Below are 13250 nucleotides of genomic sequence, written 5' to 3'. Positions count from 1 at the left end.
ACACTGCAAAAAAATATTTTCTTATAGTCTTATAATTCAATACATCCTTAAAAAAAATAAGATATTAATCATCTCAAATTGTTATTTTTCTCATCATTTTTGAGGCACAATCTAACAAAAGCAGATAAATGTGTATCAAACTGCCAAAGTCATGTGAACCATTGAAATTTGAAGCCTTGTTTACTGAAATCACGTGACTTTGGCAGTTTGAAACCGAACCACTGACTCAGAAAAAAAAAAATTCGTAAAGCTTCGAAACTTCCTAAAGCAGTGTTTTGAAATCGCCCATCACTAGATATGGTTGAATAAAGTCGTTATTTTGTTTTTTGGCGCACAAAAAATATTCTCATCACTTCGTAACATTAAGGTTGAACCACTTTAGTCACGTGAACTGTTTTAAAAATGTCTTTAGTAGCTTTCTGGGCATCTGAAAGTGTTAATTATCTTGCTGTCAATGGGGGCCTCACTGAGCCATCGGATTTTATCAAAAATATCTTGTGTTCTGAAGATGAACGAAGGTCTTACGGGTGTGGAACAACATGAGCATGAGTAATTAATGACATAATTTTAATTTTTGGGTGAACTAACACTTTAAAGTGGTTTATTGATTTTATAAAATGAAAATTTTAATATATTATAATATAAACTGTAGGTGATTTGTAGCTATACAGAAGTGGCACATTTAAATGGAACTCAATACAACTTTGAACAAGGCTCATCCAGTCAGATTTCAGTCTTATAATCAGTGTAATCTGTGGTAACTATAGTTAAAAAAAAGTATACTTTGATCTTGTTACCTTAAAAAGTGTTTGTTGTGGTGAATCAAACAGCTGTGTGAAATGATCAGTGCTACATCACTTTCTGACTCCTACACTAAATCTGCTTCTGATAACAATGAGCCATAGGTTGATGGGTGCACGTCATACGGCCATTTAGAGCTACAATACAATTGTCCTGCTTTGCTGACATAGACACTGACATCATTCATTGGCAGCCTTAGACATGTGTTGCATGAGTGATGATGAGTGAGCACATTGTATAAAGCAAGTTCTGATCCACAGGCCTACAGATAACATCTCAGTTAAAGCCAAACTACACCCGTAAATCTCTCCTAGCAGCACCACCATCCTGCAGGAATCAATACATGGAGCAGCTCAGCATTGAAATCTAATGCCACCACAGTAAGCTTTGCTGAAGCCCCTGAGGGGATACAGTTTCCCTGGCCTGAGTGCGATAGATCAGGGGGTGTACAAATGGCTTGAAATCCGACACTGATTTTTGCATGGGCACTTGATTTGATTGACAGAAAACATCATTAAATCCAGATTAAATGCTGTTCTTAATAATACAGCAGCTTTTTGCCACCTCGCAGACTCAATATCACATGAGGACTCACCCAATCAAAAGTTGCAAAGACCTTTAAATTAAAATACATAAACATGTCACAAAGTCTCAACTAATTAATTTTATGCTTTGCATACAATTCAGGAGAAAATTAAATTTAATACTGCAAAATCAATAGTTGTAATATCAATTCTAATTGTATATATTGATGAAAACAAGGATGAAATATTATAAAACAGCCTGGCGCATGAATATTAATTAGGTCATATTAAAGTCGCCATGAAATGTCTTTTCTTCCCTTTTCTTCTCAAACAAGAAAAAAAATGTAAGACGGGACTTGATTTTGTCCAGTGGGAATTGATTGGATGATTGGATCTATTGGATGGTTTGCTCTGGAGTGGTGCAGAAGTCTGGTTCCTTAAAAATTTTCCTATGGGGTTTATAATGGAGTTTTTCCATTTATGAGTAAAATAAAGCCTACGGTAAACATAACTCTGATGATACTTTGATGTTTTGTTCTATACTGCACACATTCACACCCCAAGCTGTCTTATCTAGTTGCATATTAAAAATGTACATTTTCAAAAATGAACATAACTGCTTTAAAATTCGCATTTTCGCTATGTGTAATTTACGTTGTAGAACAAAACGTCAAAGTATAGTCAAGTTATGTTTACCACAGGCTTTATTTTACACATAATTCGAAAACCCCCCCAAGGAAAATCTCAAAGTAACCAGAGGCGAATTAGTCTTCCTGGTTCTGATGTCACTTTATTGCTGTGATCTCACGTGAGTGACAGGTTGCCCCGCCCTCTCGCCAGTAAATGCATCATCAAAGAAGAGAAGAGATTTCGCTACAAGAGGGAGGGGAAATAATTTTGATTAAAGACTATGAGGCCACATGAACATAAATAAATAAATAATGATTTGCAGGGATAAATAGTTCTTAATAAAATAGAAATTGACATTTTTGATATCATGGTGACTTTAATAAGTATGTGTCCAGTAGTTGTACTGTAACTGCTTGTTTAAGTAGCACTCATTTTGATTAGTCATTATGGCTGACATGGTATATACTGGGGACTAACATAAATTAATTTTATTGACCAAGACTCTAATAGTCACCATGACCCAGGTCTTCTCAGCAGTGCTCATACTTCATTGCTTCAGGGCCAGAGAACAGGCTTCACTCTCTACCCAAGGAGCTGCAGGCGGCCACATGAAAACCCTTTTTGAATAACTCATGAAGCACATGCAAAAAACACAAGTATGCGTTTTGTTTCCATAAAGTTGCCCTTACTCAAACACTTTTTTTGATTGAATTAGGTTAAAGAAAAAAAATAAAGTTTTCAGGAAAAGTTTAAACCAGGTTGCAAGCTAGATGGCCTTAGTGCAGTGTACTGGAAAAGATATGAGTGACTCTCGTGAGCTGGTTTTATTGGATGGAAATTAAATATTGGAAGAATAATGTGCTCCCTCATAATTTTGAGCCTTGGATTTTGAACTTCCAAAAGAAAAAAAGAAACAATACAGAGGTTGCATGATTATTGAAAAAAACGATCAAGTCACAGCTTTTCCATAATGCCGTCATTATCATACAAAAGGAGATATGTGACCCTGGACCACAAAAGGTCCAGGTAAGGGTCAATTTTTTAAATTGAGATTTATATATCACCTGAAAGCTGAATAAATAAGCGTTTTTCACTGATGTATAGTTTATTAGGATATTTGGCCGAGATACAACTATTTGAAAATCTGGAATCTGAGAGTGCAAAAAAATCAAAATATTGAGAAAATCGTCTATAAAGTTCAAATTAAGTCCTTAGCAATGCATATCCAAAAAAAATAAACAAAAATAAATTTTTGATGTATTTACGGTAGGAAATGTACAACTCTGCCTTTCATTTTGACTATTGTTTATTATTATTTCAATTTAGCTGGTTTATTAAAAATGAATTAGAAATTTGAATTTAGGTCCCCTTGCATGCTACACAAAGTTAAATAAAAATAAAATAATAATAAAATAAAATACATTTTTTAGTCATGTTTTATCTGGCATATAAGACACCAAGTCAGGAATGTCCCATAAAAAAAAGTGCATGACGCCCAGATTTGACTACAAATCTTTTTGGTTCAATTCATGTGTAACTTCTCAAATATCAATAATGTATGTCTTCTGATATTACTTGCTGCAACACAATAATGCACAATGGTGATACCATAATAGCATATATCTATGTACTGTATATTATCTATACTGTATATTCCTTATTTCTTATTCCTATTATCTATCACATGCTTCTGCATTTGATAAACACTAATCTCTATGTAGTATGTGAAAGAGATAGGTAATGTCCAACACATTCACATAATCACAGTCTATAAATAGCTACATAGCAACATTTCCACCCAATCCAAACTCAGCCATGCTGTTTCTACAGTTCAAACCCTTCAGGGAAAAGACAAAGACCTAATCATAACTTACAGTCAGGGATTGAGTGAAATAAATCACTTTCATGCTATATTCTTTCTCTCTCTATTCTCACGCACAGACGTTCCTGCTCTTTCTCATACTGAGGCAGCAGGGTTTCTACAGAAACAGCAGTTAAATCAGATCATTCAGTTCTTCAGAACTTAGATGGAGATAACATGTCTAAGACAGCATATCACAGACAAATCACTTGACATCTGCTAGAAACAGGCTTTAAAAGGACAACTTTACCAGTGAAGTGATGTTTATATAGGATGTTCAGTGAGGTGACGAGTTAGGTTTTTCACACCCACTGATGCCAATGTAAACCCTTCATACACAGAATAAGCAACAAAATGGGAATGATCTTGGGAATGGGAATTATGTATTATGTTTATTCCTCCAAAAGTGACTTGAGTGACCATAATGAACTTTTGAAAAATACATCTGGAGAGTGAATCATTCAGTCCACTAACGGTGTCCCAAAACCCAAATTATTTAAGTTCTCCCACTACACAATACCCTTCAAAAGTTTGGGATCAGTAAGATTAAGTAAAAAAGGATGCATTAAACTGATTAAAATTGACAATAAGACCATGTGTCCACCAAAGTGTTTTTTTCCAGTGGCTAGCGTACTTTTTCAATTGTTTTTGTTTTTTAAACGCCAGGAGCGTAATGAGGTGCTGAGCGTCTTTTTCACACTCAAGTGCTGAGCACTCTGCGTTTTTTACCGGTCGCCTCGAGTTGAAGAATGTTCAACTTTGGGTAAAATGCTGCACTCACTTAGACTGGGTAAACCCAGCCTGATCTGCCGGCGATTTGATTTCGCCCGGCAACTCAGTCTGGAAACCCGTACATTAATTTCTACTGCTTCTGTAACACTTTTGCGGGAACCAATCACAGACTGGCTTATCCACCTTGCTCGTTATTGGCGGGTATAACACGATGACGATAGAGAAGCGACGGCAAGTACGACCGTCAATCCAATTCCTTTTAACCTCTCGACGATGCTGAATGACTTCTTTAGTTTAGCAAACAAATCGCTCAAGTGGGTGTAAATACCACTCACTTTCATGTTTTTTTTTTTTGCACAACCTGCAAAAATCGCTCGATGCCATTGCTGCTTCTGCAAACTGCTGATCAATGCTACAAACCAATACAAACTAAACCTGTCTGGAGTTTTCGCGTCGCTCTGCAAAGTACATCATCCGGATCGTTTATCTGATTAACCAATCAGATAAACGAGAATCCTGAATTTTTTTTTTATCACATTTCCACAAAATTATTAAGCAGCACAACAGTTTTCAGCATAGATATTAATCAGAAATGTTTCTTGAACTGCAAATCAGCATATTAGAATGATTCTGAAGGATCATGTGACACTGACAACTGGAATAATGATGCTGAAAATTCAGCTTTGTCATCGCATGATAAAATTGCATTTCAAAATATATTTAAATAGAAAAAAAGTTTTAAAATTGTTGTATTTTACTGTATTTTTGATCAAATAAATGCAGCCCTGGTGAGCAAAGAGACTTCTCTCAAAAACATTAAATTCTTACCAACTCCAAACATTTGTGTATGTGCAACATGCAGATTTTTCTTGCTTGAACACAAATCATAGCAGTTCTACTCCTTTCTAGCAACATTTCTAATGCTCGAGCACTAGAAGAGAAATTCACATTACATTCTCAAATCATTATTTTGTTTGTGCTGCTCCAAAGAGTCATCTAGGAGTAACTATGCAGTAAATTCTCTTCAGAATATTTTTAAAGTTCTTACAGTATGTTCATTTATGCAAATTTCACAAACAGGGGAAATGTATGCCTTCCAGAACGTCGACCAGCATCCTGTTCCTCCGCTCAAACAGCAGATATCACTCACATGAACATGTTTGATCATGCACTACCTTCTAAAATGCCAAAAGGCTGCAATGTTTCAGTTTTACAGGCACAGCTGTACAGCGACATGCTCAAATCATAATATATCCGAGTTATCAAACAGATCTACTGATGTACTTCAACACAACCAGGAGTTACACAAGAACGCCCACTCAACAAATTTTGTATTATGTTGAGATATGACACATAAAAACTACATCTCCACAAGATTCACTCACAGCCATGGCCTAAACTTCCCACCCCGTCCCAGCATGACCCTACCGTCATCATCAAAGACGTCCTCTGCCTCCTCACGCATCACTTCTTTTATGTCATTCTCCGTGATGTCAGGAAAGGCCATTCCGTCTTATCCTCTCTTGCTTTTCTCTTTCGCTTAAGCGTCTGAGCAGTAACTATACTGTAAAATTAAATCAACGTTCGGACTGTCTTCCCCCCCCAGGCGAACGTAAAGCCCACTGTCAGCTTGAGCCTGAGCAGAGAGGCGAGAGGCAGTGGACCGCTCTGAGCTTCTACTCACTGCACCAAGTTGAGTGTGAGTGTGTGTGGGAGCCCACACCATCCAGGCCAAGTTTCATCAACAGGATGATTTCATAATCTCCTGTGTGAGTGTCAGAATGAGCGAGATAATGTGTGTGGTAAATATTGTTTCGAGTGGCGGTCAGGCTGAAGCATCTTGAGACCCAAACCTTAGCGATTTAGGAGATAAAATTGGGGTTGTGTTCACAGGTTCTGCCTCAACATACAGCCATTAAAGGTCAAGAAAAAGTTGACCTTTTTTTAAATGGAACATTTTATTGAACCCTTTAGAGTGTGCATATGTGTTTTTTGTAGAGTATCATATCACATCAGCCATTTATGGTATAGTAAAAGACACGAATCTGAAGGCGGGCCATTCTAAAAGGTATTTTAATTGCTAGAAAAGTATTAACTTTCAATCAGATGACTGTAGATTGTGTACAACACGTTTTTCAGCAACGTTTTGATAATGTTAATCAGTTAAAGTTCTTAGAAATTGGTGTATCAAACATGATAAAACTCCTGAATCACCTTATTTAGTAACACATAAAGACTTTTAACTACACAATTTGGTGTGTGTTTGAAAGTTAATATCATGTTTTTCACATCTAAAGTCTTTCTGAAATAGTAACTAGGCTGCAGTGAATTGAAGTCTTTCTGCATGCCTCCTATGAAAGCTCTGTGGAATAGACCTAATGACAATCTCATTAACGGAGGGGTCAGCTCACACACTCACAGTCTTATAACAGCAATTATTCACTTCTGGATTCTTTCAAAAACATGTCCTATATAGGGGGACCAAAATAGATCCACCCACACTCGTCACGTTTCCAGGAAACATTTTGATGTGATTGCGTCATCCTTTAACATTAAGTGGTGTTTGCTTAAGCAAGAATCACTAAATTATTGCTTAAATGTAGAGTGTGGGATTTAAACAGTGTTAAACTGCGACATGTAACTCACCCAGAACAGTTTGTGCAATGGACATAAGGGTTTCCTTAAATGATGCTTTTCCAAACAACCAGACTTATGATGGAACTTTCTCAGAACTAGGTTCTCTCAAAGTTATGAACTTGAGTTCATCCAATAATTATAAAAGAACGTTCTTTCAGAGTTATCTGGTCTTTAATAATGTTCTCAAAACATTAGCACAAAAATGTTCACAATCACGGAGCATTTTATTTCTGAAACGTTTTAGTTAGACCCTTGGACTTTTTTAAATGTCACTACTTGTTTCAGAAGATTCACAAAACATTCAAAAGTAACATTTCCATGATGTTTGCAAAATTATAAAATGGAATGTTTTGGTACACGCTTTTAGGTACATGCTGGCTTCACATGCTCTCAGAATTATCGTAAATACGAGTTTCCTTGGTAAAAATTGCACATGAATGCCCTCACATTTCGAAACTGCGATAAGTTCGTAATCACAACTTCAGAATTGGGAATTATCAAATTTCCGATAGCACATGAAGGTAGCATTATTTATTAATAACTTTGTACAATTTGCGCATTATTTACATGCGTGAAAAATACGCAGCCGTCTGATTATCCGCAGGTATGCAGGCCTACGCCACTGATCTATAGCCTAATAAAAATAAATATATAATATATAATAATATATATATATATATATATATAATAATAAAAATCAGTGGGAGTACGCAGTACAAACTGTAAATTTGTTCTTATCTTTGTTGTAATGTTGATGAATCCGAATTATAAGTCTTTTCTCATTCTCCTGCTATTTAGCGCTCTCATCATGCACTTTCATCGCGATTCCTAATTTTTCGCACAAAATACGTGATTTGTATGGAAGCTCCACCACGGAATAAAAAAGGTAATTGCAGCTTTTTATCTTACAATTTGACTTTTTTCCTCACAATTGCGTGTCGATATCTTGCATTCTTACTTTAATTCTTGTGGTTCCGATTATATAACTAGCCTTTCTGAAATTTAAATCACAATTGTGAGATAAAAATCCGCAAAATTTTACCCTTTTTTTTTTTTTTTTCGTGGCGGAAACAACCTTCCATAGATTAGTGAATGAGACCTATTGTTCAGTAAAACGCTTCAAAGAAAGCACTATATGGTTGTAAAACATAAGGTTCTTATAATAATGATTCTTAATAAGATGGGTCAGTTCTAGTTTTCTTCATATTGTGTGTTCTTGTAAACAGGTTAAAACCTGGGGCTAGTTGAACACTAGCATCTGATAATCCCACAAGTCTCTCTGATTCTACAGCTACGCAGGCAAAATGAACAAAATGTGAGTATTGTGTTTGGTTTGAGATGGATTGACTCACCCCTGGCCTACAGTCTCCTGGTGGTGCATTTCAGGTCTGTACGCATGAATAATGAAGGGCAGGAGAGTAATAAGACCCCTGAGGTCGCCTGGAGGAACCGTTCTCTAGAATGGAGACCATCCACAATATAAACCTGGCTATAACGTCAGTGTGAACCTTAAAGCTAAATCAAAATCTCTATGAAAAATTCCTTCTTAGGTCGTTTAGCATTGGAATACAAGTACTGGATAGTGGTAACATAAAACAAGTCTTTTGTTATAAGAACAAACATGTTTTAAATCAGCTGAGCAGTGATTACTGGTGCTCTTTTAAACCTTTGAAGCATATCTCAGCAACTGTACATAATATACATTTCACAATAAAACAGTTATGGCCTTGTATTTGATTTGTTTGTCTGTGTTATAGATAAAAAAAATATATTTTACGGCAGTACAGGCTCGTCAACAGTCTGTCCTGTAATTATGTTAGATGTTAGTCATGTTACTGAAAATGAGCAGCTATCATACCAACACACACACACACACACACACACACACACACACCTGCTGTTATCAGCACATCCCACGCACCACAGGCTGCCCTAGGTAAAAACAAGAAACACACTGTATGAAAAATATCAAAGAAAAGCATTTGGGAATTTGGGACACTAATCTGCACAAATACTGATAGTTTGTTAAACAGCTAGCTGAAATCCACTGAGTCTCCGTGTTTATTTTATGGGAAAATCTTAGTGCCTGTATTGCCATTAGGTTGTTCGCATTGAATTACTTTAAATTAAAGTACTCACAGCACCTTTAACTTTCATAGCACAAATCTTTTAAACAATGTTTCTTCTTAAGAGGTCATCCATATGTCCCTTAAGTGAGTCAGATAAAAGGATCCTGGGCCTTGTTCTGTTAGTTCAAAGTACTGCATAAGGGCTGATATGAATAATCTTAATTCACGCCAATCAAAGCTTAAAAATGTGCTTTACTAAGAATGCATAACCTCTTTTAGATAGCACAGGTTGTGTTAAGACTTAAAGAGATGGTATAACAAAGAAGGATGTTGAAGTAAGCTGAGGAAATTCTCATATTGTGCCAATTTCTTTTCTCCAATAATGCCAACATATATCATAATATAAGCATCTGCTAAGAACTGCTGCTTTGCCAGAGAGACATTAAGAAACATACTGCAACAAAAGATGACATAAACATAAACATTTTACAATGCAGGTTGAGTCTCTCACTAATGCTGATTCAAGGTTTAAGATCATGGCCGGCCTGTCTTTGATGCTTGATGAGTCTGTTAGCAGATTTATCTTGAATGGATGTTGGAGGAAGCTCAGTGAATGTAAATGATAAATGAGTCAATATTGAGCACTCCCATGATCAAGAACATCTAGTCTAAAATAACAGTAGATAACAAATATTTTTTTCTTTCTTAAAAGCTTCAAGACTGTATACCAGGCTAGTGTCACCAATGCAACCATAAAGGGAGGAGTGTTGTTTTATTTCTGATTTTAAACTTTCAGTGACCCAAAAACATTTTGCTTTTCCCATGCTGAAGGCATGAAAGAGGGCACAACCAATGTGACAAACAGTTTTACTGAACCACACCCTATGCCAGTTCCAGTATAACTTCTGTTTTTACCACTAAAATATTTTTCATATCCCCAAAGGCTTTTAAATTGTGAATGCAAAGAGTGTGAGTCAAAAAATACTTTTTTTTTTTTTCATTTTTGAAAGTTACTTGTAATGATGTAGTGTTTTCTTTGAAGTATCATGAAAGTGATGGTAAATGTTAATGCATGTTGCTATATGCTATGGTGCTGAATGATTACCAGTGTTGGGGTTAATGCATTACAAGTAACATGCATTATGTAATCAGATTACTTTTTTGATGTAACGAGTAAAATAATGCATTACTTTATACATTTACACATCAATATTTGAGTTGCCTTTTTTTTTTTTTTTTTTAAGTAATGCACATTTGAATTAATTTGTTTTTGTTAACTACTGAATTAACTACTCTCTCTTCTCCATAACGCAGTCACTTAGACATGCGCACTCATTTGTGTGCAGGAACAGAGTACAAAAGTAACAAAACATTCAGCTTTCAATAAAAAGAGTTGTACAGTAGGTATATAACATGTAATGTTAAGAGAGTACGTGTCAGGAACTATTCTAAGTGCTCAGAATATAATAATATGTGTTTAAAAGAAAATGAAGGTATATGTTGTATAGGCTATGCTGTTGAAAGTATTACTGCTTTAAAGAAAACAAAAGTAATGCAATACATTATTTTCCATAAAAAGTAACTAAGTAATGTAATTAGTTACTTTTTAAAGGAGTAACACAATATTGTAACTCATTACTTTTAAAAGTAACTTTCCCCAACACTAATGATTACCATAGTACATGTACAAAAAAATGTTAATACCAGCACTTTTTGTTAACATAAGGGTACTTTACACGACAACAATGTAATTAAAAAAAGGAAAACGTATAGGGGACAATGCTGTCAAAACGATCCCCATTCTCACGGATCCGCGAAAACGACTAAAAACGCTGTATTATGCTGCCAGGCCAGTACCTGGCGAGATCAGAATTAGAGTTGGCAATGTTAGAATTTGGCCAACGCTATCTCACGAACAATTCGTATGTATTTTACAAGGTGGCAAGTGAGGTCGTATGAATTAGCCACTTTGTAAAATTTGTCTAAACCCCAGTGACAGGTAGGTTTAGGGGCGGGGTTAGGGGTAGGTCATTCGTACGAATTTGGCAACTCATAAAATACGTACGATTTAGCAAAAAACTTAGGTCATACGAATTCGTATGAATCAGCCACCTCGTAAAATACATACGAATTGCCGTGAGATCAGGTTGAATTTGGCATTTGTAAATAATGCGTCTATTTTGGTCATAGTAGTGGTGCAGAATTAAACACTTTGCTGGAGAAGCATTAATAAACTCGATATCTTGAGCAGCAAAAACACAGTCCTATAGTCTGCCATTGTTGTTTTGGTTGTCAAGTACTTAATTTGGTATTCAAGTACACAATTTGGTATTCACTCAAGATGCAATTTATACCATCTTGTTATTTAAAGCACTTTGTGGTGAGGAAATCAGCAATTTGTAGCACTTTAATTAATTACTGCTAAATATTATGGTAAGAGAATAATTAAAGGAACATTTCAACAAAAATATAACATTATCTTTATGAGCAGGAAAGGCTATGGGTGGAGAAGCTTCTGTGGTTTGCATCACATCCGTTCCCACACAAACAGGTGACCAGAGAGAAGGGATGCATTTGCAACAGGGGGTAGAGAGAGAGAGAAAAAAGGGAAGGAAAAGAGCCACACCTCCCACATAACTCAAAGCATGTTGTTAGTTGAGAGCAATATTGGTCATGCCTCAGTTGTGCCACATCACATGTTTACCACTTCCTGCAAACAAGCAATACAAGGACAGCCCTAAAAAAGTGAAATGGTACACGTAGTAGAATTACCGCAAAACTGAAGCAATGATGGTCAAACCAATAAGATCTCAAATGGACACATGATCCGTTAGAGATGTGTTTGTTTATTGTTCAGTTTTGCTGGGGTTTACAGGGGTTTCTGTTATGTTGAAGTTTTGTAGGGTTATCACTGTGGTGAAGACCTGCTGTTAGGTTGAGGATGGGCTGCAAAATTTCAACTATTAACTATGTATATGCAAGTATATATAGTGATAGTCTCTTTAGTAGGTGAAATAATTATTAATTTAGATGCTAGTGATTTTGACATACTAAATAAAAGTATTTATGTCCTATATATATAAAAAATAATTAATTTAATTTGAAAAATGATATGCTATTTACCCCTGAACATGCTGAGAACTGCTGGTGCTTTTTAGTTTTCCATCCTGTTGAGTGTGAGATTCCCATATGGAGTTCCAGAACTCCAGACAAGGAGCTTTTTTCCAGTTTATCTGCATGAGAATGTTCTTTCCCAGCATGCCTGGCGAGGCTGTCACCCTCTGCTCATTCAGCCTAGCCAACCCAGGGATCTTGGCATTCCTCTGTGGGCCCACATCCGGCTTTTAAAACAACGATGAGCCATGGTAACATCCCAGAATCCATCAACAGGAATCGCATGCCCCCAAAACCCCCAGGCCTCACAGACTAGAGAGCTCTTGAAAACCCATGGGACCCCTTATTTAGGATTGCACAATGTTGTTGTCCCTTCTGTTCCTGTTATGTGTACCTGTCGGGAAGCTAATTTTGCAATACAACATAATGTTAAATGAGGCATTGTCACCCTATTGGTGCATGATTTATGGGCTTCAGATGTGTCAGAGTTGTTTTGTAATAATTCCCGTGGGCTGCTGGTTTCTTTAGGATTGGGTTTATTAGAATGACTCATTTGTGACTGTCTGCTTTTTGGAGACAAGATGAAACTGGTAAAGACAGCATTCTGCCATCTGTTGTCTGGCTAATAATGTTACCAATGGTAAATATTCATCAGAATTGAAAAACAAAATGTTACATTTAAAAAAATAATAATTAATTAAATTGTAATGGGTTTGCCAGTGTGTTGCTACATCAGTGTTGTTACTGTTATAACTATTAAATTGATTCATTAATAAAATAAAAATATTAGATTAAAATATAATTTAAAAAACAAAATATAAAAAAAACTGTGAAATAAGTTTAAGTACTAAAATTACTAAATATTTACTAAAAACTTAAATA

The 13250-nt window shown here is 35.8% G+C and overlaps 1 protein-coding gene across 2 annotated transcripts in view; it reads right to left on the bottom strand.

Moving 5' to 3' along the window:
* The window catches only part of ripor2 (RHO family interacting cell polarization regulator 2), a 61670-nt gene extending 55430 nt beyond the window's left edge, over positions 1-6240 (bottom strand). For both annotated transcript variants that reach the window (XM_067410918.1, XM_067410920.1), the window contains exon 1: positions 5977-6240. In XM_067410918.1, coding sequence (XP_067267019.1) covers positions 5977-6055 — 79 coding nt within the window. In that variant the 5' untranslated portion in view covers positions 6056-6240. The remainder of the gene's footprint in view (positions 1-5976) is intronic.
* Between the last annotated feature and the right edge of the window lie 7010 nt (positions 6241-13250).

The sequence above is a fragment of the Chanodichthys erythropterus genome, chromosome 15 (genome assembly GCF_024489055.1).
Source record: "Chanodichthys erythropterus isolate Z2021 chromosome 15, ASM2448905v1, whole genome shotgun sequence".
Classification (NCBI taxonomy): Eukaryota; Metazoa; Chordata; class Actinopteri; order Cypriniformes; family Xenocyprididae; genus Chanodichthys; species Chanodichthys erythropterus.
Note: the sequence above shows the minus strand (reverse complement) of the source record. Positions and strands in the feature narration are given on the sequence as shown.